Source organism: Thunnus maccoyii, chromosome 8 (assembly GCF_910596095.1).
Source record: "Thunnus maccoyii chromosome 8, fThuMac1.1, whole genome shotgun sequence".
Lineage (NCBI taxonomy): Eukaryota > Metazoa > Chordata > Actinopteri > Scombriformes > Scombridae > Thunnus > Thunnus maccoyii.
In genome coordinates, this window is record NC_056540.1 from 31,461,168 (window position 1) to 31,487,939 (window position 26,772).

Below are 26,772 nucleotides of genomic sequence, written 5' to 3' on the forward strand. Positions count from 1 at the left end.
TAAATATTAATTCATGTTATTGTTATTTACTTTATTAAGGCTACGTGATGCATCAATTGAGAAAAATGTTCAAGACAGATTTTCCGGCTGCACCTTTTCATCAAACGTTGGAAATATTCTAAAGGTCTTTCAGCAAATTTCCTCAAATTCCAGACAGATTTGATATCTTTGGAAGCTTTGTGATCTCCGCTAGAAATGTAAATTTAAAGTTCTGTGTCTGATTTTGGGCCTAAAACTGGGTCAAACGATGTATTCCATGTTTGAGTGTTAAAAGAAAGGTTCACAATTTTTCAAGTCTGTCATGGCTCTCACCGTGATCCTAGTGTGTATCTCTCTCTGTGTTTGTGTGTTCTTGTGTGTCCGTGGGCGTGGCTACTCCCTCCTCCTCCTCCTCCTCCTCCTCCTCCTCCTCCTCCTCCCCCTCCTGCTCCTGCTCAACCTGCGACTGGCACACCCGCTTATCATTACCTCATCCTTTCGACAATATATCTACTCAGGCTCTCCTTTCTCCTTTCTGTCTTTGCCAGATAGTTCTGTCACCCATAGTCGTAGTTAGACGCTCAGGTGTGTTTTTTTTGCTCCTCTTTGTGTTTCCTCGGACAGTGTTTCCCTGTTGAGCTGCAGGTGGAAGTATAATAACAAAAAGAGGAACTTTGGCACTAAAAAGACTGTAACGTTGAAAGATATCTACTTGATTTGACTCATTTGGACGCTGAAGCTTCATATTAGCTTCAGATAAACTTTTAAACACATTTTTTGCACAGAGGGAGGACTGTGGATTTTGTCCCCCATCACTTCCACTGTAAATGCATCATGAAGGGATCCTCTAATGGTCAGTATGAACAGGAGGAATGATTACAGCAAGAAAATTTTAATGTTAATTTCGGCTCCTGACTGTTGTTTTAGGACAGACTTGAAAAATTGTGAACCCGTCTGTTAACGTATCAGCGCATGCGTTAATTATGCGAGTCTGCCCATGTGTGTCTGTACGTAGTAAACATGTAAATAACAGGTTTATGCTGGTATGTCTGTGGGTTCATTGTTGCTAGTAAAGAGACGCCCTATGGATAAACATCATGTTTGCAAAGGCTCAGGACTGAACACTGCAGCCTGTAGACATTCATTCTTGTTTATCAGTTTGTTTCCTTCAGGACTTTCTCAAGATTCTGCATGTAATGAAACATAAGGAGGTATCTAAATACATTAAGTAAAGGTGTCCAAAGTGACATCCGGTTTCTCGCACGCATGCATCGGCAATGTGGAGTTCATTCTCTCGCTCAGGGACACTGTGGCACACAAACTGGAGGTTAGGTTAGTTTCACCAGCTGGCTAACTGCTAACCTAGCCAGAAGCATCAGTATTGTTGCTATAGTGACCTTGAGCACTGATTTAAATGGTGGTTAAACATTAATGAGATGTTTTTTGATGTTTGATGTGTCTACATACATGGAAACCTGCCAGTAAATCAAGTAAACAAGTATTTTCTGTTGCCATGGTGTGTGTGTTTCTCGTCTCCTGCTACTTTTATGTATGTGTGATTAACTTCATAACTGATTGATGCACATGTCCTGCTGCGTGTCTGAGTGTGAATGACTGCATGTGTCACATAAACACACACACACACCTACCTGTGTTCTCCAGCTCCTTGTTCTTCTTCTCTGCTTGCTCCAGTCGTCCTTCCACCTCCTTTTTCTCCTCCTCCAGCAGCTCCAGCTGCCTCTGCAGAGCCTCCAGCTGCTTCTTAACACAGCTCTGCTCCAGCTGGGCCTCCAGGCTCTGCACCTACACACACACACACACACACACACACGTACTGTATGATTCACAACATGGCTACACAATTATTGAAATTTGAAGTTTATTTCAATCAATAACAGATAATTTGGCAAGAAATTATAAAAAAGGAAATTACTTAAATACCACAGTTGAACACAATAAAACAACACGAAGATTTCTGCAGGCTGAAACTACAATTTATTGTTTCAACCCTTTTTATAACATTTAATATCATCAAGAGCTAACATCAAGCTAAAACTAACAATATCCTGCACCCTATCATACTAATACCAATGTGCCTTTATGTTCGCTTTTATATTTGTTCAGTAAATTAATTTTAAACATTTTCTAAACTTATTAAATGTGCTACATGTTTTCAGTTCCTCACTACAGCTTTATTCTTTATGCGGATCCCCGTTAGCTTCCACAAAGTGGTCGCTAGTCCTCCTGGAGTCCAACAACAACAACAACAACAACAACAGCAGCAGGAAATAAAACAAACAGGAATTAAAAATCACATCGACAAGAAAAATCAAAACAAGCCAAACAAAAGATCAGAAAATAAGTGAAGTAATAAAATGTAGGCAATACAAATAAATACAGTCAAACAGAATTGTCAAGATAAAAACAAAAAGACAATGAAAAATAATCAAAGTTCATAAAACCACAATAAACTACAGCTGTTCCATAAATTCACCCCTTTAACTGAAATACAATGATTTCTTTTTACATCAGTAATCTACATCAGTAATTTACATCACAATCTATTAAACGTGCGAATTCCTCTTAAATCACATTGACTTTCTCTCATTTAAAACAACATTTGGATACTTTCGGGTAATTATTGATTTTTAACTGATTTTTAACATGATTTGAAACTTTACTTTAATAAATAATGAGTTTGTTGGTTCATGGTAAGTACTTTTGTTTACAATTATTATGAAGTATAAAAATTGGAGTTGTATTTGTTTTATATGTATTTCCTCATGCTTCTGCACAGTAAGTTATACAGTATGGAACTATAAAGGAACTGTATAAGGTGTATATAATGAAGCTTGGTTTAGAATATCCTTAATTTTATACAGTATTACAACTGACTTTAAAAGCATAATTTATTATTTATCATCACCTCCAGAAATGTAATTTCAGACACAGTTTCAATTGCATCACTTATCATGAGTTTGCCTCATATTAGAATTTAGTTTTCTCAGTTTTACACTTTACTGTAAAACTTTTTAACATCAGGTTATTTTCACTGAGCATGTCACTGTCTTTGTCAGGAATCTCCTACGAAAATGTTGTTGTATCCCCACATCTGAGATGGTGAATATACTTTACAAAAATACAAAAATAAAACCCTGTTTTTGTCCCTTAAGAAAAGCTCTAGCTGGCTGAACAAACAGAGACGGTGATGACTCGGTCCTTCACCATGAGTCGAACTTTCTGTCAGTCAAACTGGGCGGATATCTGATAGAGACGGACATGTCATCAGCTCTGCCGGGAAGAACACCGCCCTCCTGAAAATAGAAACTGAAGCTGCACATGTTTGGAGCTCTGACAGCTTTTTGGGGTTTACCTTCTGCTGATGCTGCAGACGCTCCTCCTCCAGGGTTTTGGTGATGGTGGAGACGTCCTCCAGAGCTTTCAGTAGCTGAACGCTGGGCTCAGCACTCTGCAGCAGGAGCATACTCTGCCTGTTGGCCTCCTTCTGCTTCACCAGCATCTGCAGGAGAGGAGGGAGGAGGAGGAGGAGGAGGAGGAGGAGGAGGGAGAAGGAAATCAGTAACAATTCACATCTTCTATATTTCTACTTCCAACAAAGCAACCCAGTTTATCCATCACACACAAGGTCTGTTTTAATCCTGCAGGCTTTTCACTTTTCAGGTCAGTAAACAGCATATTCAGGACATTTCATTAATCAGGCACAAGGTTATTAACACACATCAATTACCAGCACAACAATGCAGGTCACCATTTATCACTGAAGCTAACAACAGCATCACCCAACAGCTTTCATTTCATGGAAAGCAGTTAGACAGCTGCTATAAAAGTGTTATGAGACAGCAGCAGGACAAGGACATTTTCAGGTGTTCTTCACATTAAAGGTTAGCTGACGTTATGTGTTATGTGTTATGTGTTCAGTGTGTTTGATGGATGAAAACTGAAAAACTCCTCCACTCTTGCCACACTGCTGGTTTAATTCAATTTCAAGAGTTATAAGCAGCTATTTTTGTATCCAACAGAAGCTGAAAAAACAAGTTTTTTCTCTACTTGACTAAAAGAAATAATACATTGAGAAATATCAGCACTGAGTTCAATATCTTTTAATAGTAAAATTGTTTGTTGTGACAAATCCTCAGAGAACTACTACACCTCTTTTGGTTTTATGGCACATTTTCTGTCTTTTCCTCATCTTTCTTCTTTTTTGTTTTTAAGTTGGAGAAGTTTCTGCTCTTTTAAAACTGACGGGAGCCCAGTGTTGAGCCCTGAGGAATACCAAGTTTGTTTCCCTCTTTTCTCTCTCTTTCTTTCTTTCTTTCTCATTTTCCATTTTTTCTTAAAATGTATCCCTTTATTTCTTTTTTTTCTGGTTCTGTCTGTCTGTATTCTTTCCTCTTCCTTAGTCTTTCCCTCACTTTCTCTCTGTAATTCACTTTCTACTCCGTCTTTCAAGAACTTTTCCTCTATTCTGTACGGTGGCTAAGAAAGCTCAATACACTGCAACTTGCAACTGCAGAAAAAAACTAAAAGATAAAACACAAGTAAATAAAACCACAACAGAAATTATGAAACACATTCACCAGTCTGACAATAACAATCCAGGGTGAACAAATTCAGATAAACGCTGCCAAACGCTGCCTGCCCAGCACCAAACAACAGCCAATGCTAGAGACTAGCTAGTGAAGAAAGTGGAACATCTAGCAGCTAAAGAACCAGATTTTTTTTTTTCAGGAGTTGGTGGAAACTAAACCAGAGCTAAAACAAGAGAGAATATGGGATTTTTGTAATTAGCCATAACAACTTTCACCTTATTTTGATGTTTTTGTGGTCTTCGATTTCCAAAAATCAATGAATGCATCTTTAGAGTCCGCCGCGAACTGCGCTAGCAACCATAAGCTAACACATGAACACATTCTCTGTCCTCCTGCTTGCACTGTGTTATATTATAGTGCCCCAATTTCCACCTTGACAGCAGTATGTTTTGTGTGAGCTTTTCTTCTTTTACCTCATGTGCATAAGTCTCAGCTTTGACTCTGAGGCTCTGCTCCAAGTCGAGCTGCTCCTTCATCCCCTCGTACTCCTGAGTCGCCATCATTGAGACTGCAGAGAGACCGCCGGACAAGAGCGAGTCATTTCACAGAGAGAAAACATCAGATGAACACTCATTAACACCAATTTCTGCTGTCAAATCATATTATTATTAAAATGCAGGAGAATTTTTTTTCAAACAACTTCTATTTAGCATGTTAGCTTGTTATATGCTAATATAAGCATGTTGACATAAGTACATTTAACTTTTAACCTTTTTATAATTAATATAGTGTAACATACTGAATGTGTATTAAAAAGGGTTTTTTTTGTTTCAGAGTTAAAGTTTAGTAGCGTGAACCTCCCCTGCTGTAATGTTTTTGATATATTTCATGATGTGCTGCGACTCACCTCTGTTAAATCTCTTGATGGTTTTATTTTGTTGCTCAACTGTTTCACGCAGTTCCTTCATTTCCGCCTGATCTTTCTCGGACTGCAAACAGCGAAAAAGAAAATGTCAACGAAATCAGGCACATGGCATCTGAAGAGTGAAATTTTGCTTTAATTTAAAATTTGATCTACAGTGTAAAATGTTTTAACATTTTAAATAAATTCTGTATGTTCTGCCATGACATTTTGCAGCGGTAGACGTTTGAAGAATTGGTTCTGTGACAGGACGTTTGTACGGCTCCTTCCTCACCTGTGCGGCCATCTCTTCTATTTGTCTCTGCTGGTCATGAATCTGACAGACGAAATTCTTCTTCTCCTCCAACAAGCTGTTCACCGTGTCCCTCAGCTCTGACAAAACACAGAGACGCACATGTGAAAGTGAGTTCACTTCATACTAAAAATGACAAAATGATTTACGCTGGAAAAATGCCAACATGCAGACTAGAATCATTAGAGTGGTGTTGATGAGCAGGAATGCAAAACAGTATATTAATATTATATAAAGATAGTAGTGTACTGTGGTGTGATTCCTCCATGGATGTGATAGAAAATAAAAACTAAAGTAACATATCCTGGAAAATGTTGGTATTGATGGCTTTGATATTTCTTGTGTATATACGTGGAAATGTTTTGTTGATGGCGGCGCTAAAGCGATTCATCTTCTTGGGACAATTAATATTTACAGCAAACTTAATAGTAGTTAACATGTAATTGATCGCATGTATTGTTCACTACCTTTAACCTGTTGTTGGTACTGCGTGAAGGTGTCAGGACTGCTGTCTGCTGCGTCTGTGTCCGCGTCTGCGTCGGTCTCCAGCGCGATGCAGTCCGAGATGCTGGGAAGCAGCTCGTCCAAACACGGCCGAGACGACAGGCTCAGGTACTTCAGCTTCCTGTTCTCACAGTTCAGCTGGAGGGCAAAGGTCACAGGGGTCAATGATAGCTCAGCTCTAGTAGTAGCTTGACCTCTAGTAACAGCATCAAGTTACTGAAAGTATTTGTGTAATGAAGAGTTTATGGAATACGCTTGTCATACATGTTCCACATTTGTTGATGCTGCTTTGTTGTTATATTATGTTATATATATTTTAAAAGCAAAAATAAATGATTAACTTGTTGGATCAACTTCCAAACAATATTAAAGTTTCATACTGTATGAGCTCAGATTTTTTGCTGTGGAGGCAGTAAGAGATGATGTAGTCTCTGTGCCGAGTCATCCTGACTCAACTTTTCACTTTATTCTCCTCCTAATGCCAGCTGGACCCTGGACTAATCTTATAGCATTGATTATTGTGTGTGTGTGTGTGTGTGTGTGTGTGTGTGTGTGTGTGTGTGTGTGTGTGTGTGTGTGTGCGTGTGCTTGTGTGCTTGTGTGCCTGACCTTTGTGGCCAGGGCCTCTGCATTCTCCCGGCACGACTTCTCGATCTCTAGCTGAGTCTGCAGAACACTCACCTCCTCAATCACCATCTGAGACACTGAGGGGAGGACACACACACACACACACACACACACACACACACACACACACAAATCATTTTAATGGTGCACGATATACTGCATTAACGGTGCAGTGTGTAGAATTTAGTGGCATCTAGCTGAACGATATTGGCAGAAATATAATATATACTGGATAATAATAATACTCATAAGTATGTTTAGGTAAAAAAAATTAAAACACACTTATGAATATTACATTCTGTTAATTAGGGCAGTGGTGGTGCAGTGGTTAGCACTGTTATTAAGTAAACATTGTTAAGCCGGTGATTCTGGGTTTGAACCAACCGGCCGGATAATAAAACAAAATCTGTCTCAGTGTGATGAAGGAAGCTGCTGTCTGTCTACTAAACTAAAAAGAAGTTTGGAAATGTTACACTGATATATTTACAGGTTATCATTCTTGGGCTTAGCATTGAAATGGAAAACATACAAAATCATTTTCAAAAAGGAACAAGGTAGCATCCATTTTTAATCGTTTAACTAGCAAACAGTGTAGTCTCCTGTTTTTAAACAGCAAGCACATCTCACGCTTGACCTCTCATGTCAGAAATACAAACTCACACGAGTTCCTTTTGAAGGCAGCGTCTAGATTTTGCATATAAAAAAAACAAGAAGGAGTAATGTGACGCATTGTCAAGATCACAATAAGTGTGTTTCTGTGTAAAACCGTCATAAACGATAACAGCTAAAGCCTGAGCTTGTTAGACGCTCGCAGCTGTCAAACGTGTCACCAGAGCTCAGCTAGTCCTCAGTTATTTTAAAATGACCCAGATATGGAGACTTTAGGAAAATCTAGACTGAGAGGAGAAACTCAACGTGATGAAGCAGCTTTGCCGTCATGTCAAAATAAAGATCAAGCTTCTTTCTTTTCCCTCCTCCGTCTCCTTCTTTCTTCTCCTGCTGCATTTCGTTTGTAATGAGTCGGACTGCTGGGAGATAATTCCAATCATTTCAACCTTTTTCACACAAGAATTTAAATAATATCTTGAGCAAACACTCGGTTTACTAAAAATTGATTTCATTGTGTCCTAAAACAGTTTATTAACAAATGTATTTTGAAATCAATTTTAAGAAATAATCCAAAACAATTACAAAATTTCAAGCTTCTCTTCTCTGCAAGTTGATACTAAAACACCATGAAGAACTAAAAAATTACAACTTACATCCATTAAAGGACCAGTGTGTAAGATTTAGTGGCATCTAGCAGAACGAAATAGAACATAATATTCATGAGTATGTTTTAATTAGTGTATAATCACCTGAAAATAAATATCATTGTGTTTTTGTTACCTTAGAATGAGCCCTTTATATCTACATAGGGAGCAGGTCCTCTTCCACAGAAACCGCCATGTTTCTACAGTGGCCCAGAAAGGACAAACTAAACACTGGCTTTAGAGAGGGCCTTCATGACCACTGTAGCTTCTTCTACATGCTTGGAAGGGGAGGGTGAGGGGAGATGTATTCATTTGGTTGCATTCTGCAACCTCACAGCTAGATGCTACACACTGGTCCTTAAAATCTCAATATTAAATCAAATATTTGCAGGGCTCAACTATCATTTCCTCTTCATCTGTCTCCCTCTATCTTCATCGATCGTTGTGGTGACACAGTTGGACCGGGACTCTTTCAGGCTGCTGTGGCTGGATCGTGTTACAGCCGGCAGGAAGCTCCCACTAACATCCCTGATCCATTAATGGTGTCCTTCCTGGGTGATGTACAAGCCCCAAATGTGATTACACTGTTCACACACACAGCTGAGGGCAGAGGGGAAGATGTTCCTGCCCTAAAGCACTGCCAAAAATACTCTCAAATGAGATAAATGTAATCTTGCTTATTTGAATGTTTTATTCAAGTTTATGCAACTACAGTAGAAAGATAATTATCAGCTGTACAGATCTTATGCATTCCAGTACAGTAGCTGTGCATTGACCCACAGCTCAGTCTCCTATTAGTTATGTTTATAAAGAATAGTTTTGCTGCAGTGATTTACATCCAGTGCAAATGTTCAGAGCCACAGCAGAAGTTAGTGTAATGTTCATGTAGTGCAGTCAAAAGTGAAAGTGAGTGTGTTTTAGTCTGTATAAGACTGCAGATATTTCAGTTTTAAGACTAAGAGTTTACAGCCATGCTAGCAGCTCTGAGAAGCTGCATTTTCAAGCCATTTTCACCATCATAGCATGCTAAAGTTTGCTAATTAGCACTAAAAACAGAATACAGCTGAAACTGAAGGGGATGTCATTAGTTTAGCAGGTATTTATCATACACCAAAGTATTGTATGAATTAAATAAATAAATCAGAGTAAATGTTAAAGGATCACCAAAGTTATTAGAATTCATCTTCTGGGGAACATCAATGTCTGAACCATACTTCACGGTTATCCATCCAATAGTTGTTGAGATATTTCATTAAAAGCCAAAAATGTCAACCTCATTATGGTACTAGAGGTAAAGTAGGACCATGAATGTCTGTACACATTTTCATGACATCAAATAGCTGTTGAGATATTTCAGTTTGGGCCCAAGTGGTGGACCGACAGACCGACCACTGTTACCATCTCTAGAGCCACTAGCATGGCTAAAAGTCAATTTATAAGCAGTGATTAGCCAAAAACTGAGTTACTGATTTAGTTAATGGTCAATATTTTGAATCCATAGTGTGTGGTGTGATTTAATTGGACTGTACTGTCTTTGACCAATATTTCAGGAAGCTTCAGACCAGTTAACTCCTTTCCACTGACACCTGCTGCAAAAAGCCCTTTCTCCTGTTTTAAGTTTATTTAATGTCTTTTATAAACTAAAATTGCTGTAGACCTATCACTATTTTTGGAGTTCCTCTTTCATGTTGCTTTCCCTTGAGCCCAGGTCGTAACAGTGTCCACCCCTGTTTGTAGTCATACTTAGTTCGAATTTGCCGTGTCATTACACCAGAATATTCTCTATGGTTTGTTTTTACCCAACTGACATGAACAAACAAACAAATCAATAAATCCTAAATAAATGATACAGTTTGGTCCTCAAACAAAAGACAACAAGGCAGCACCTTTACAAATGTGAGAGCCGATAACGAGACACCGTTTAAACTAAAAACTACAACAAACCAACTATCTAATTAACCATCTCACTAGCTAAGTAACCAAGTCATCCATCTTATTTACTGGTGGCATATTGGAAAAATTTAAGCTACGACATGAATTAACTGTGTTGGAGAATTTGAGTCTCTCTTCAAACGGAAACTTACATCTTGCAGCTTGCTTTCTTCTTTCTTCTTTCTTTTTATTTGTTCCTATGTATTACTTAAAATCACTGTATTCAGATTTCAGCTATGAAGATAAAATAACAACCTGATATTAAAATATGTTGTCTTTAGATGAGCATTCAAACACAGTCATTAAGTCTCAACATTCAGCATATAAACAGTGTAACGTTCACTAACACCTGCTCAGTGCGTGTTTCACATCACAAACATCAATTGAGCAGTTAATGACAGGCTGCCTGTCCTTCATTTTCCACATGCAGACGTGTTGTTATGCTGCTGTAAGTGAAACCATCCTGCCTGCTCAGCACACGCTCAAGTTTCATACAGATAACAAAAGTGTCTGTAACACTATCACACTGACGCGCTGCCATCAATCAATCCAATTCAAATAATGACTGAAACATCTGGGAGTGTTATTATATACAGCCATAATAGAAGAGTGATGGAGATGTTGAAGAAGAAAACTGCTCATTTATGTTCACAACCGCTGTTTGGTTCAATTCTTGGCTGAGCTCAAATATATCAACCATCCCTGAAACAGACAAATAAATGAAAATGAGTTTCAGAGACACTGTGATCAAGACGTAATTGTATCACAAGAGTCAGAACTGTACGTGACATCCAAAGCTAGTCTATCAGTCCCACGCAAGTCCACTAATCCTTTTTTTTCATACATCATAATGTCAAGGGAGTAAAATCATTTTAAGCAAAGGAACCTTAGAAAAACTGATGGATTAACTGTGTATTACTCTGAACTAGGGCTGCCTAGTGTTTTGTTATTGCATGTTAACTGTCATCGTGCACAAAAAGATGACTTTTTATCAAAAGTAACTTTGCCGATAACTGTTATATTAGCAAATTTGAGTCACAACAGTCCATTAAACTGTGATGTGAATAGTTTAACTATATACACACCGGCCACAGTTTAGACAGCCGCTCTGACTATCTCGTAGTTTAATCATTTGTGTTAATGTGATAATACAAACTTAACACAAACAGCAGAAGATGAATTTATGTGGCAAGTGTTGAAACATTATTAAACTGGGTGTTCCTCTCTACCTCAGTCAGTAACTGTATGAGATAACCTGTATTTTTTAATATGCATAATCATGATAGCCTTGTAGATGATGCAGGTCTTTTATTATTATTGCTGTTGTGTGTTAAAGTCCTGAGAAATATGACTGTATATTTAATCCTCCTGCATTAGAATATCCAGGTGACACATAATGTCCCACAATCACACTGATCTTTAGAAGAAGCCAAATATTTAATATGCAACAGTATTAGAAAACCATGAGTAAAGCTCACATTTATATTGCTTATATATACCTACTATTGTGTTAACACACTGAGGAAAAAACAATAAGAATGTCACCATGACGACCATCACCAGAACAATAACTGTATCTGTGTCATCGAGGCCTTCAGGCCCACAGAGCCCATTACGCTTCAGCCTCTTTCTGCCTCTCATAGATCTCAGGTGGAAGGTTCTCTGCTCGCAGGCTACATGACTAATGCTTCTCTGTCTGTGATGATGCAGCCTAGACGCAACGCAATTAGTCCTACACGAACACACAGAGACACACACACACATACCAGCAGGGCTTTGTGTGTAGCTGGTATGTGTGTAGATGCATTATGTAGGGATGCTTTTAGAGGACAGCATGTCTCCAAGACATCACGCTGCAACTACAGACCGACCAGCAGCTCATAACACAGAGCTCTGACTTCATTTAAAGCTTTAGAAGTAAACAGATCCAAATCCATTATTTCCTTTTCCACTAACAGTACTTTGTAAAGACCCCTTTTATGGGAACCTGACAGAATAAAAGGCTTGATCTTTCATATTATAGAGATACTACAACAACTACAAAGCACTCAGAGAACAGGCACCTCCGACCAAGGCCAAACAGTCCTCCCAATGTGTTATTTCAATCATGGAAAACATTTTTATTCTGCTTCAATACACAGAATGACTGTGAGAGGTTTTATTTCTTAAAGGACAGGTTCACAATTTGTCAAGCGTGTTTTAAAACAACAGTAAGGTGTCCATATGAACAGTGAAGGCAGTTATCAAGGTATCAAGTGGATATCTGCCACATTTACAGTCTTTTTAGCATCAAATTCCCTCTTTGTGTTTCCTCGGACAGTGTTTCCCTGTTGAGCTGCGTTGGAAGTATAGTAACAAAAAGAGGAACTTTGGCACTAAAAAGACTGTAACATTGAAAGATATCTACTTGATTTGACTCATTCGGACGGCTGAAGCTTCATTTTTGCTGTGGGTTTTGTTCCCCATCACTTACATTGTAAGTGCATTATGAAGGGATCTGCTAATGGACAGGAGGAATGATTACAGCAAGAAAAACATCTTAGTCTTCTGTGGCCAATAAAGATGAAGTGAGTCCATTTAGAGAAAGCCAATGAACGGAGAAAGAAGAAGAAATTATTCCCGGAGAAGACTCTGCACCACTGTTTGATTTGCAAGCCCCCATTGACCACTGTGACTTTATTTACTGGCAGATACAAGTTTGGGCTGATTGTAATACTGTATGTATATTCTTGGAAGATGAGCTGACCATATCTAGAGTGAACATCTTACAGTATGATAAATTTCATGACAGAAAAGTGAGAAAAGCCACCAAAAACAAGTGATGCTACATTTATTTAATAAATCATTCAGAAGACTCAAGACTTTCTTGTTACTTGTTCTTTGTTTCGATGATGTAAAGATCCTGGACAGAGATGTTGATACATCTTGACTGAGTTTTTGATTCACATGAAGTGTGCAGAATATTCTTTGCATGACAGTTCCTTTTGTATTGTGTGCTACAGGAAGAAGATCCTGAAGAAGGTTCTCTGCGTCGGGCTCTGAAGCCAATTTTACATAGTGGCCGAACCATGTAAGCACAACTTCCTGTCTGTCATGTGATGCACACTGGCCCAAAAAACACTTTTTCCGCACACAATCATTGGAAAAGGAGCAGCTGTAAAACAGTGAATAAATTTCCTGAGGGAAATGATTCACTTTACTATCAGAATTTGATCCATACGGTCCAATAACATTTTGAAAGTCTAGAAGGTCCTCACAATATGAATAATTTTATCCCCATTCAAGTGAGCAGAGAACTGACAGGAAGTCAACCAGCTCGGCCAGAGGAAGTCTTGGACGCACCGGAAAGACTCTTTAGGCCCAAAAGTGCGGATGTGTGAGGAAGACAGGAGACACGGCAGACTGTTTTTGGCTTCCTAGCAACTTTCATAGGAATGAATTGGCCCTGTCTTTGAACACAGTATCCAGTTGTCCTTAATACATCCATTGGCCAAATGGGTCTCAGTGTGATTGTTTTGGTCTGCACCCAAGCAGGATTGATGTGTTCAGATCAATTGCACCACATGGGAAAACTAATATCAATCTGAGATGTTTGCCAAGCAATATATCTCAAATGTCACTAAAGGGCCAAAAGCTGGATGCAGATCAAAAGAATAGCTTTATCTGCAGTAGACATTTTACCAAGTGACCTTTGAAACCCTTGATGGTCTCTGAACGCAGTGCTAGAGAGGCTCTGGGTTTGGGTGAGGAAAGACTAGTGAGAAAACCCGAGTATGATATGAGAGAGAAGGAGGACGGGGAGTGTTGCCGGATCTATTTTTAATCCCTCATTCAATGTTTAATGCCTCTGGATGGGCTTTGGTGGTGTGATTCCCTCCCAGCCAGAGACTCATTTAAACCCTCAGCGCTCTCAGGGCTCTATTCAGTCGCTTTAACCACCGTTTCAACCTACATGCCACGGTGGATCGTCCTCAGCGTTGCTCAGCTGCACCGCAGTTCAGCTGAAGCTCTGTGGGTCAGACGCAACAAAGGAGGCAGAGACGGGAGGAGAGCGGGTCATACTCTGCTATTTATAGTTCTTTTTTTTTTATTTTACTCTGTTTTTTACTTGAGAAACCAGCAGCTGGTGCCATCACAGGAGAATACTGGAGAATTTTCTGTTAGCTGAGTAGTCAAGCTTGTTTTCATTTGATAATTGTTTTGCCACTTCCAAGGACTTAAACTAGTATTTTTCTTTCTTTATACAGCTATTTGGTGTACAATTTATTTAAAATTCTGTTCATAAAAGCAGTAAATTGTATGTATGTATGATGTTATGATTGATGTCTTGCTGTATTTTTGATTTTCAATATACAACAGTGGCATGACAAGGACATGGAAAAATAAAGAATTTAACCAACTAACTAATTAATTAATGACCCTGCTTCCTGAACTATAACCACCACCCAATTCTTGCATTTGTTCAATGTTGGGTTCACTGACAGCTGTTGTTTGGAGGAACAATTGACAGCAACAGGCAGCAACAAACACACAAAAACAGTGACAAGTTTAGATGAGAATGACGCAGTTGTACAGTTTGTTGCAAGTCTCATTACAGAAATAAATATATTATATATTTACCAAAATGTAAAAGAGAAGCTCCACTTATGATGTGCTTATTTCAGCAAGTGTGCATTTAATTTAGGGCATCTATGTTGTGTGTGTATTTTTTTTTAATTTTTCACTGAAAAAGCTATGAATGTTTTACTTGAAATACTAGTGTTTGGTGCATTCATTTAGAAAAAAAACACCTGCATCAGAGGTGTCTGATTACACTGTACGATTACTAGAAAGTAATGGACACCTGTCAGCCAATCACAAATAAGAATTCTCAGTGACAATGATATAAATATATATATTTGGCAGGCAAACTAGAAGAATTCTCTCTCCTTCGTCATTATAAATCAAACTTTTTGGGAGCTCTGAAAGCCATACGATGAAACTAGGGTCTCCTTCATGAGGTAGTGTTTGTCCTACAGGCCTCCGTCACCCTTCAGAGGAAACTGTTCTGGGTCAGTAACTCCTCCGAGTTTCATAAGATAAATGACGTGCCCTTAAAACCTGTAATGATCAGACTAAATACAAAGTGCTGCTTTTGTTTTTCACCAGTGCGCCGGAGCAGGGGAAAGCCTCTTTAGTGACGAGCCATGTTATTAACAGATGATTTGGAGGATTAGCCAACGGTAAGCACATTCATCCGTGTGTAATGGTGAAATCCCAACACAGAGTGTTAAAACAGGGTTCAAAAGCTGGCCAGGGAACGATCACAAGCCAACATGCAACCAGTCCAAGCCAATACCGAAACCTTTCTTGAATGATCGTTGCATTTACGTAAAATGGTGTATTTCGGGGGAACTCTGGGACACATCAACGACTGAAAAAGTCACTTTCCTGCTCGGCCTACAAAGGATTTATAACAAAAAGAAGCATGAGTATTAATGCCAGTGAGGTATAAGCTCTAACACTAACCCGAGGCTAAGCTGTGAACAATAGGTGGACTAATGCTGCCTTCAAGTGCTTCTCATAAGCTTCTGCTTGAGAGATTCAGAGTGGTATATATGAGTTGTTGTGCATTTGAGGGCTGCGGATGGGAAAACAAACAAACCCAACTCTAAATAGTTAAAGAATACTGTTTTAAGACAGATTTTTATAATTAGTAGTGTTATCAATACCAAAATGAATATCTATCTTCTCTCTATCTTTGACCTATAAGAGAAAAACAGGCCAAGTTCCTATCTCTGATAAAGAATTGGCTTGGTATAGAGTACATGTTGATCTGTTGAGTTATGTATTTAGATTGAACATAAAAATCATGTCATGAGCTCCCATCTGGTTTAATAATGGAGGCTGTTGATTGTCCTTGTATTTTTTATGTTTCTTTGACTTTTAACATCTCAGGACCATGTTGGAAATACATGTTTTTTTCTTTAACGTAGATATATACACAGATACCTTATTAAATTACATCAGAGCAGCCCACACCTAACAGCGAAACAACTTGAGCAGTGTGCTCATGGACAACAAATAATACCAGTAATTAAGGAGCAAGAATAAAACAATATATAGATATAAGAATGACATGAGTGATGTAACACAATTTTCAGCCAGCACAGAAGCTGCGATAGTCATTATAAGCAGTTGCTACAAGCAGTTGACTGTATGGGTGTCTTTAAACAATAATCAAATAAACATATTTAAGCATTTTTCAATATTCCTGTAAGTCAACTTAAAACAACTTGCACAGCTGCATTGCATGCTTGTCGCCATTTTTCTGTCACAAATTTTCATGTATTAAAGGATAGGTTCATAATTTTTCAAGTCTGTCTTAAACAATAGTCAGGTGCACATATATAGGGCTGGGTACCAAACTTCGATACTTTAATGGAACCAACCAAATTGCTTTAATACTATCGAATATCAAAACATTCTTGTCCAAATTTCGATACCTAGCAGGAGCGAAGCTGTCCAGAACATCTGGCTGCTTCTCAACATTAACAGCAATGGCAGAGGTCAGCTACAGAGGCTACATCAGTAACAGGAGGTTGGACCAAAACACATAACCTGCAGGTAAGACAAGACGAAGCTGTATTAAAATATCAAAGATGATGATACTGCCTATTGTTTGACGTCAAAACAGCGGTGGTTCGGCGGCTGGCGAACAGCTGACAACAGCGTCTTGTGAGGCTCAGCTAACATTAGCTACCATTAGCTGTGTTGTTATGGTCAGGCACAGACTGCTTTGCTACATTAGCGGATGTTTGCAAGCTACCAAACCACCGCTGTTTTGATGTCAAATGATAGGCAGTATCATTATCTTCAATATGTTAATACAGCTTTGTCTTGTCTTACCTGCAGGTTACCTGTTTTGGTCCAACCTCCTGTTACCGATGAAGCCGCTGTAGCTACTGCTGTTGCCTCCATTTGCTACATTTTGAACTGTTAACCCAGCCAGCATTAACAGACAATATACGACACAAAACAACTGTCATAAAGCAAAATGATAAAACCATTTATGCTAATGTTAATTAGCTGTTCAGAGACAGTCAACACACTTTCTCTTTAAAATTAACCAATGCTAAAACTAGAGAGTTTTGCTAGTTTCTTCGATATAGCATGATGTTCATTTTGTAAATTAGGGTCCCATTTAGAGCAAAACAGACGATAAAGCAAGGTATGCTTTAGGGCGTGACTACCTTGTGATTGACAAGTCGCTATCATGGCAGTGCATGCATGGATGTATAAAGAGAACTGGATACAGCGTTGGAGGCGGGGCCCCGTTCATTCCTATGAAAGTTGCTCATTGGCGCATGAAGCCAAAAAAGTTTGACTTCCGCGTATAAAATTACCCAGATCTTCCTGGATCATTGGGCCCATAGAGCAGCCGTACTAGTGGCTTTTGCTGGCTGAGCCGGCTACTTCCGGTTTAACCCTCCGGCTAACTTGAATGGGGATAAAAAAGAATGGGGACGTCTCTTTCACAATGTAGGTCTATAGAAAAAAGTCTTTTTGGGCCCAATAGCGTCACGTGATGTTGTAATTACACGGTTTGGCCGCTATGTCAAATTGGCCTCACAGTCCGGTGCTGTTCCTGGGGGCTTGGGTGCATGAGGTGCTGCAGTTGGACCCTGAGAAGCTCCTCCCAAGCTCCACCCTCTCATCCAAATATGTTCACCTCTCATCACTTCTGGCTCCAAAAAACCAAGATGGTGACAGTCAAAATGCCAAACTCGAGTCCTCAAAATGGGAGTCCACAAACAAATGGGTAACGTCATGGTGGCTACATCAATTATTTTTATACAGTCCTGACCAGGCATCGGTATGTGATGAGTTGGGAGTGAGAATGTGTTGGTAATTACAGTATTTTCAAGAGCACTTTAATGCAGGGAAAAGTGCTGCCACAGGCTTTTATCTAAGTACAGTAGACTGAATAAGTAGGCTGCATAAGCTAACAGTGCCACAGGCGATCAGTTTTGTAAAGTGGTATCACAGTTAGCTTCCAGCTACTTGTTCAGTTACAGCTTCAGATGACACTGCAAAGAGCCTGAGATTGCGTGAGTGAAAAGAAATACTCTGAAGAATATCTACCTTCATCTTAAACCATTTCGATTCATGAAACTAAGGTTATTTATTCATGTCTTTTTTTGGAGCGCTGTGCTGTGAATGTACCTGTCTCCTCTGTGTTTCTTTTTCATCTTGATTCATTTCTTCTCTTTTGTTTTTGAGGCGGGATATTTTTATCGATTTCCCTAGAAGGTGTCTTTCCATTGCCTGCAGTTTTTACATATATGTGTTTTTTTAACATTCCTTTTTTCCAGTTTCTTGTCATTCGGAAACCAACCCAAATGTATTTCTCTGCCTGCATCTAATTTGAAATTTGGTGAGAGATTTTGGCCGCTATTAAAATCTCATCCTGAGGCATGTTTGACACTCAACTCCTTTGCAAACAACTTGTTCTGCTGCGTGTCTTAATACAAAGCATAAATTACAGACTGTCAGACGTCTGCTCCGCCTGCTTCCTAGCAGCTGAAAATCTCAGTAACATGCAGTCATAGCTGTGGCGAAGAGGCAAAGGCAGTTTTTCCCATTTTAACATAAAGAGCTACAACATTCAAGACCAACAAAAGCTCCTTGAACTGAGATTCAAAGAAACCTTTTCATAGACTTTCTTCAACTTTCATCACTTCCTCTAGATGAGAATCAGTGTTTTTACCTCCCTGTTGCTAATATTCCTGTCCTCGAACACTTGCTTTTTCTTGCTGCTGCTTTCAATCAACAACCTTCCCACATTTAAAAATGATGGCTGTATAGATAAAATTTTAGAAAGGTAGTTTGTTCATATACTGAGTATTGGAGAGACTGTCCTCCCAAGAAGAAGAACAGGATCAAACGTTTCAGCGAATGCCCTAAAACAACATATATTTATGTTCAATGGATAGCGCCCTCTAGCTTATAGGGGTATATATAGCTTGTTTTAGACCAAGCAACCTGCTGATGGTGTCATTACGATTCATCCTCTGGGGAGCATAATTGTCAAAATGTACAAATTGTCATAAAATAATAATTGTTGAGATATTTCACTCTGAATGAAAGTGTTAGGGTTAGGGTTAAAAAAAAAAAAAATCAACGACAAAGTCATTTAGAAACCCAGATGCATCACAGATTAAATTCACTGTCAGTGTGATCATGAGTGAGCTCATCCGTCAACGATATTGAGCGCATTACCTCACAGCGAGTTACAGGTCAGGTCATGTTTTCACTGTTTTATAGACAGTTAATCTGTGCTGAACTCCCTCAGTCTGGCCTTTCAGATTCAAACGAGCCTGAAATCAAGTACCTGCCGGCGAGATCAGTCTACCTCATTAAAGCCATTAACATGTGGCTATCAAATATGGAGTAGCAGGTAGAAAGGCCTTTTGAGGGGCCACAAAGGATAAAGAGTTATTCAGGAGTGGTAACCCCCTCCCTCCCTCACACACACACACACACTCATCCTTCCCCCATTTTCTGCTGCTGAATAATTCATGGGAGAAGGTTTTAATAATTCATGGGAATAACATGACAAGAGCGACTGCTGTCTGCTCAGGGGACAGGCAGTGAATGAATAAATGAGTGAATGAATGAGAGACTGAGCGTATGAAGTGACGGCGTCCGCAATGAAAAGGCAGATTAGAGTTTTTGCTGACTATGAGGATTTGAGGTCCAGTTTTGCTGCTTCAGTACGTATCTTAGTTTTTATTCTTTTGTTTCACTTTTGGCTTTTTAATAAAAGTGCATCTGCATCCCTCTTAGACAATCAGGGATGGCCTAGGGGTCTGACTATGTAATCACAGTTCCCATCCCTCCCCTCCCTCCAGTCATTTCCTGTCATCTTTCTATGGTCCCTCTCAAATAAAATAAATTTAAAATTTAAACATATATTTAAACCAACAAAAAACTTAAAAACTGCTGTTGAGTGCTGACAGAACTGACTTTTAGCCAATCTCAATTACATACTGTGTGTCAGCCTTTCACAGCAACACTCTTTATGAAAGACAATACCTCCTCCATTATCGTAATGGCAGTGAGAGTAAATCATATAATATGAACACACTTTAGTGGAGATTTGACTATGATGTGTGATGAAGGGTATAAGAAAACATAACCTAGACCTATCGATCTGTTTGTTTTCTTTCAGCTCTTGTTTCTTCTTCTGCATTTTTTCTACCATCCACAACCATTCAGTAGGCGGTCGCCAAATTCATTTTAAAATTTCTAAATCTAAACTTTACAAGGTAAGTAACACTAGGCCGGAGCTAGACACCTGAAGAATAATAGTCTATAGCCTTGCTACCGGCTGTACTTTGTCACAGTGGAGGTTTGCGCTAAATGCTAACATCGGCATGCTAATATGCTCACAATGACAATGCTAACGTGTATAATGTTTACTCTGTTCACCATCTTCGTTTAGCATGTGGTAATTTAGCACTAAAAACAAACTACAGCTGAAGTGGATGGGAGTGTCATTAGTTTTGGACAAACTAAAATTTTGACCTGATGATGGCGCTATGCAAAATTATTGCATATCAGTCCTGAAGGGTACATGAACGTCTGTGCTAAATTTCAGTAGTTATAAACACATTTCACTCAAAATCTGAACCTCCGGGCGACACTAGAGGAAAAGTTAGAAGATCACCAAAGTTAATGGGATTCATCCACTGGCGACCATGAATATACTTTCAAAATCTCATGGTGATCCATCCAATAGTTGTTGAGATATTTCAGTCTGGACCAAAGTAGTGGACCAACTGACCAACATCGTCCTCCATACAACTGCTAGCAGGACTAAAACCTACATTCTTCATTTGATATTTGTCATAATAAACTATTAAAAGTCTGTATCAGGTAATTTTATTTCAGGCTTTTATGATGACGAATGGTTAATTATTCCAGTGGTTGATCACCCAAGCAGAACAGTTTTTTTTTTTATTTGTTTTGTTTTGTTTTGGCGCTATTGTAATCCTATTCATCTTGTTAGTGGTTATCCCTAAAGGTTACCATCTAGAAAAGACAGTTTGGTTGTGTTATTGCACATATACCCCAGACAAATGCTAAAAGACTACAAACAAACCTGTCCTCCACCTTCAACCACAAAGCACGCACTCTATCAATGTCTTGTCTTAATGTACAGTTCAAGCTGTAAAAAAACCCAATTGAAACACCACACCGAGGTGAAGCTCCAGGTGGAGGCTGCCTGGGTTTCCTGTTACCTTCTGAACAATAACAGCTCACTCAACAGATGACCACACTGCCTGACACCACTGACCTCTTCTCCATGACAAATAAGTTTCTTTGCAATCCATCTTGTGTAAAAAGGCCACGAAAATACATACTTAATCTCTTTGGAAAGCAGATATTGCTTTGCTTACCTTTTACAATTATATATGAGGAAGTCACAGGATTTAAAAAGTGACTTTAATTTTTCTACAGAGAAAACTGCTGAATGTTCAGAGGCTTGTAGTCTTCTACTTGGTTGTATTGTCTTAAATCATGACAACAGACAGAAAGGGTCTCACCTCAAGCTTAACTTCAAAACTATACTTTATTATATGTTTTATAGTTTAGGTCCCCATATTTAGCATTTATAGGCAGTCTATACACAGCTAATAAATGAAGTTAATAAGTCAATAAATGGTTTGGAACATGTTATAATGTAGTTGTAAGCAGATATAAGTGTTTATTAGTGTATTTGTTAACAGCCATAACTCCTCTGGGCAAACATAACTTGATGTTGGTAATATAAACAGATATTGAATGACAATATAGTAAAACACAGTTGTATATTGAATATTGTACATTTATAAACACTTAAAATGTCCTTATATATTCTCATAACTACATTATAATGTGTTATAAACATTTATTACATGTTTATACACTGCTTACAAATGCTAAATTGTGGAAGTTAAAGTTAAGTGTTACCTTCTAACCATTTGAGTTTTTATCCTGCAGCTATGAAATTTTCTTTTATTCACTCTTATTCACCTCACAGGAATATGATATGTAATTATTATTAATAAAAGCTGTATACTTCCTGTCTATGTATTGTCTTACCTCGGTGAATAGTCATGACAGAAACCAGCGCAGCCGCAGCGTTATCAGCCAACAGATAATGGCAGACGTTCAGCTCCTCACTGGGCACAATCAGGAGGTTAAACTCCCCAACACACAAACACTGACCTACAGTTGGCTACCTAACCCGACAGTCGTCATGGAAACGGGGACACCCCCCCCTCTTCCCCTCCTCTTAAACACACCCATTCAGAGGACAAGGTGTCGGTGATGTCATGTTGCCAGAGGTGAGGAGGAAAGGTGTGAAGGATGAGAGGGAGGAAGTGAAGGTATCGGCTGTCTGGTTGTAGGCGGGATGATATGTCTGTCTACTTGGTGATTTGGATAGAAGTGTGTGTGTTGGGGGTAAATCTATATTTAATCATTTAAAGGATAATACCAGTTTCATAGTAGTTTTGTCTTCCATTTCTATCAGTAATAACAAGCTGACATCACCAAAAAGAAATCTGACAGATAAAGAAACACGAGCAGTCGATCAATCAATCACACAGGTTGGAAACAAACCAACAGTTAAATCCAGATTATCTAAACCACTTTATTTGGAGGTCAGACAGAAAGTGAGAACACCTGAAATGTCAGTAATAATTAAAGTGAGCGCACAACTAAGGTAAGAACAGCAGGTCAAAGTTGAAGCAGGAGGATGGTCTGTAAACTGTAATGGATGTTTGGATCATTACAGCCCGCCTTTGTTTTCTTTTCCAAAAAAGTTTGATTAACCTTGAGGTTTGTTTCCAATCTCCTCATTATAGTGATGTCTCCCAAATCTTAGCAATTAATTTGGTCAGAAATGATATCATTACTGATAAGAATGATGGACAAAACGATAAGAACAACACACATGTTGTAATAAACCATATTATCCTTTAAGTACCAACTATTGTCAAAGTTTTCACTTATAAATCCTATTATCAATAAAGATAATAGGATTTATTTTGAGATCCAAAGCCAGCCATTCATTGGCAGCCATTACCAATGACCACACCATGAGCTCACACTGTAAGATTTATGAACAGTTGTAAGGACAACAGGAAAGCATCCCCCCCCCATGTTACTCTTTCTATTATGAATGTTTAATATACGAAGTATAATGCTTTCGTATAATATACGATTTATATTCATAAAACTTTCCCAAATCCCAGAAAAATTATTTTAAAGTTTATGACATCATCCCAATGTAAAGTCATTGGGTTGAGTGGGAAAAAGTACTTCTATACATATTCAGTGGGACGCACGATGCAGAAGCTAGAAATCTTTTTTGGACTACGCGCCAGGTGAGCAATTTTTATATATTTATTTATTTATTTATATATAGTTCCTAAAACATCCATGGCCTACATGCTCACAATAACAATGCTAACATGCTGTTGTTTAGCATTTACCTTGGTTAGCGTGATAGTTTTTTGATAGCAACTTTTGCTAATTAGCACTAAACACAAAGCAGAGTTCAGGCTGATGGAGGTATCATTTGTTTTGCAGGTATGTGGTCATAAACTAAAGCACTGGACAAATGTAGACTTTGACCAGAGGATGAAGCTAGATGAAAAGTCAGAGCATCACCAAAGTTATTTAAATTCATCTTGTAGGGGACGTGAATGTGTGAACCAAATTTAATATGAATCCTTCAAATTGTTGTTGAGATATTTCACTCTGAAGCAAAAATGTCAACCTCATGAGGATGCTAGAGGCGAAGTCAAGGGATCATGGAAGTGATAAGGATTCATCGTCTGGAAACTTTGAATGTCTGTGCAACATATTCTGTCAGTCCATCTTGATGATGTTGAGATATTGAACTGGATAGGTGAACATTTTAACCTGCTGGCGGTGCTAGAAAAAGAGTCAGGGGATCACTAAAGGAACTGGGATTCACTCTGTAGGGATCTTGAATATCTGTATAGAATTTCATAGCAATCCATCCAACGGTCGATATTTCAGTCTCAAACAAAGCGGTGGACTGACCAACCAAGCAGCACTGAAATTCCTACAGCCACGCCATGAGAGTGGCTAAAAATGTGGGGTTGAACATCTGGAGAAGCACCCCATGAGTTTAAATAACTTCACCGTGCCTCCCCAACTGAATACAAACCTACACGTTCGTCTGATGTACACTTTAAAATAAAGTTCTGTGAGTTTGAACGACGCCTGGTGTCTGTGATGGCGGAGGAGTCTGAGGAGGTGTAAGGAAGCGCGGACTCACCTCTCTTGATGTGTTTGAGTTGTCTCTCGGCCTCGTCTCTCTCCTCCGTCAGCCTGTTGCACTGCAGGAGCAGACAGCGGGGTCAATGTGTGAGATCATGTTCCACAACAGACTGAATATACAGGTCACTGATACCAGCAGCAGCGTTCAGTTACACACACAGTGAGTCACACACAACCACAGGCTGTACAACAGTTTAGAAGCTTGGCTGTTAGAAGACACAAAACACTATAATCTCCAAATGTTACCTGAAATTTATTGGTCTGTATTTAAAAGCTGCGGATGATGAACCATGGAGCCTGACTGGTAACAAATATTTGATTGTTTATGCTGACATTGTGTTGCTCAAATGACTTAATTTGTTTCTGATAAGTTATAGTAGCAGGAGATACTGAAGCTACAGACTTTAAGCCTTCCTTAAGGTTTGGTAATGTGGTTGAAATCTAGATCATGATAAGAATATATTCATCATCACAATATATAGCAAATGTATGCAAAAACACATATAAAATCAAATTGATGTTCAATGTTACAGCAGACAAAACTCGACCAAAACTAGTTTTAAATAACTGTTTTTATTTGTTGTATATCTACTTTATTCATGTCTACTCGCTTCAGCTTCTTCCTCAACAGAAAAAATGCCACATCCCAAGACCTGCAGTCAGGTCTGTCAATCCACCAAGACCTTTGCCTCTCCTCCAGCCTCACAAATCAAACCCCTATACTAAACTGAATTATTCATATGAATGATTCAATGAATAATTTCAGTGCACAAGCTACTGTATGAAAATTTTTACCCTTGGTACCAGCCAGGGTCCATAACCTACAGAAAGAACTGATTTTGTGAGCAAAACTCTTCAGCTGACTCATAACTTCTCTGACTTTTATTTAGTGCCACCAGAGTCTGAATGACATTATTTTCAACTGGAAAACTGAACTGCAGAGAGAACTAAAGCATTTTTTAGATCCCAGATTTTCCTTTGAATTGTCAGAATGGCCCACTGTCTTCTTGTATGCTGCTTTCAAAACCATAAACCTCAAAATGGATTGCACACAAAAATTTAAAATAACAATCCCAAGTGGTGTCCAGTGGCCATGACAAGAAACTACAGGGTTCAAATAAACCGCTCACAACATGCTGACTGTGGCTTTAATGGAGAGAAGCCTCTGTCGATCTCCTCTAAAATCTTCAAACGCACCAAAAATTGGAAATTTTGGGAGCCAACATTTCAGTCTCAGGAGACTTAAGAAAGTGCAGTCGAGGCAGATTTCTACTCTCTATGCTCTCCATATAAATATTCATTGTGCCTGATCCTCCTCCCTGCTGAAGGCTGTGCTGCCCATCTCTATCGTCTCTAAATGTTGCCTGGCCTTCACAATAACACTGACTGCCTATCACTTCTGATAACAGACTGACTCCCTCTGCTCCTGCTGACTTGACGGCTGCCTTACAAAAGGCAAAAAGGCTGTAATTTTCTGATCTGATGTAAGTATCCCCTGTTGTGCTAAACTTAGGGTGAGCAGCTGTGGAGAATCCTGGTTTGGATGTCAGAGGGATGAAACTTGGTTGACAGCAGCAGCAACTGCAAATGTCACTGAGGTTAACAAGTACAAATTAGCCTAGCCCTAACCCGAGATCGAGTTTTCTGCCTAACCAACTAACTCCTTGTGGTGATTTTATACTCAATGATCAATTATTTTTTCTTCCCCTCCCACTCTGTTCAAATTCAGGTTAACAAGAGAATGACATCATCTCATTTTTTAGCCAGTATCGAAGCTTCTGCCTCTTTTGTTTCCAGGACAGAGATCCACGGTGGCCTTCTGAGTGACCACAGTCAATAATGGTGAAGCTGCACACGGTTCATTTAAAATGGTAATTGGAACTCATAAAGCCTAACAAAAATAACAGTCAACAGACAAAGAAAACTGTCTCTTCAGGGTCGAACAACCATCAGAAGACATGACTGACTCCATGTACAACCATTCATTATATCATTTTGTTCCTTGTTTATCTTTTAGTTATTCTACATTATGCGGTAACACGATGCTTCATCTGACCCAAATCCAATTTGGTTCCAACAAAATCACAGAGGGCAAAATAAGTCCACATGGATATTTTGCATCTCATGAATTTGCACATTGACCAATATCAAGCCGACTTTATTGTCCAAAAAAATGGAGGAAGCTACTGTAGCTTGTAAACTGTGTTCCACAATTCACTTTTTTTAACCTCATTTATTGAAGTAAAAGCTATTCCACACAAGAGCAAAGGTTTGCAGACAGGAGTCAATGGTGCAAATATGTCTTTTGAATAAACTGAAGTTAATTCCTGCTGGCAACTGAGCTCAGGTAACATGCTAACAGAGTTTGCT

General features: G+C 38.9%; 1 protein-coding gene across 4 annotated transcripts in view; it reads right to left on the minus strand.

Annotated features, from left to right (window-relative positions):
• Positions 1 to 26,772, minus strand: part of shtn3 (shootin 3) — a 43,600-nt gene that overhangs the window by 12,663 nt on the left and 4,165 nt on the right. For all 4 annotated transcript variants that reach the window (XM_042419657.1, XM_042419656.1, XM_042419655.1 and 1 more), the window contains exons 2-9: positions 24,401 to 24,461; positions 6,857 to 6,951; positions 6,211 to 6,385; positions 5,726 to 5,823; positions 5,437 to 5,518; positions 5,003 to 5,097; positions 3,353 to 3,499; positions 1,629 to 1,782 (exon numbers count right to left, since the gene is read on the minus strand). In XM_042419657.1, coding sequence (XP_042275591.1) covers positions 1,629 to 1,782; positions 3,353 to 3,499; positions 5,003 to 5,097; positions 5,437 to 5,518; positions 5,726 to 5,823; positions 6,211 to 6,385; positions 6,857 to 6,951; positions 24,401 to 24,461 — 907 coding nt within the window. The remainder of the gene's footprint in view (positions 1 to 1,628; positions 1,783 to 3,352; positions 3,500 to 5,002; positions 5,098 to 5,436; positions 5,519 to 5,725; positions 5,824 to 6,210; positions 6,386 to 6,856; positions 6,952 to 24,400; positions 24,462 to 26,772) is intronic.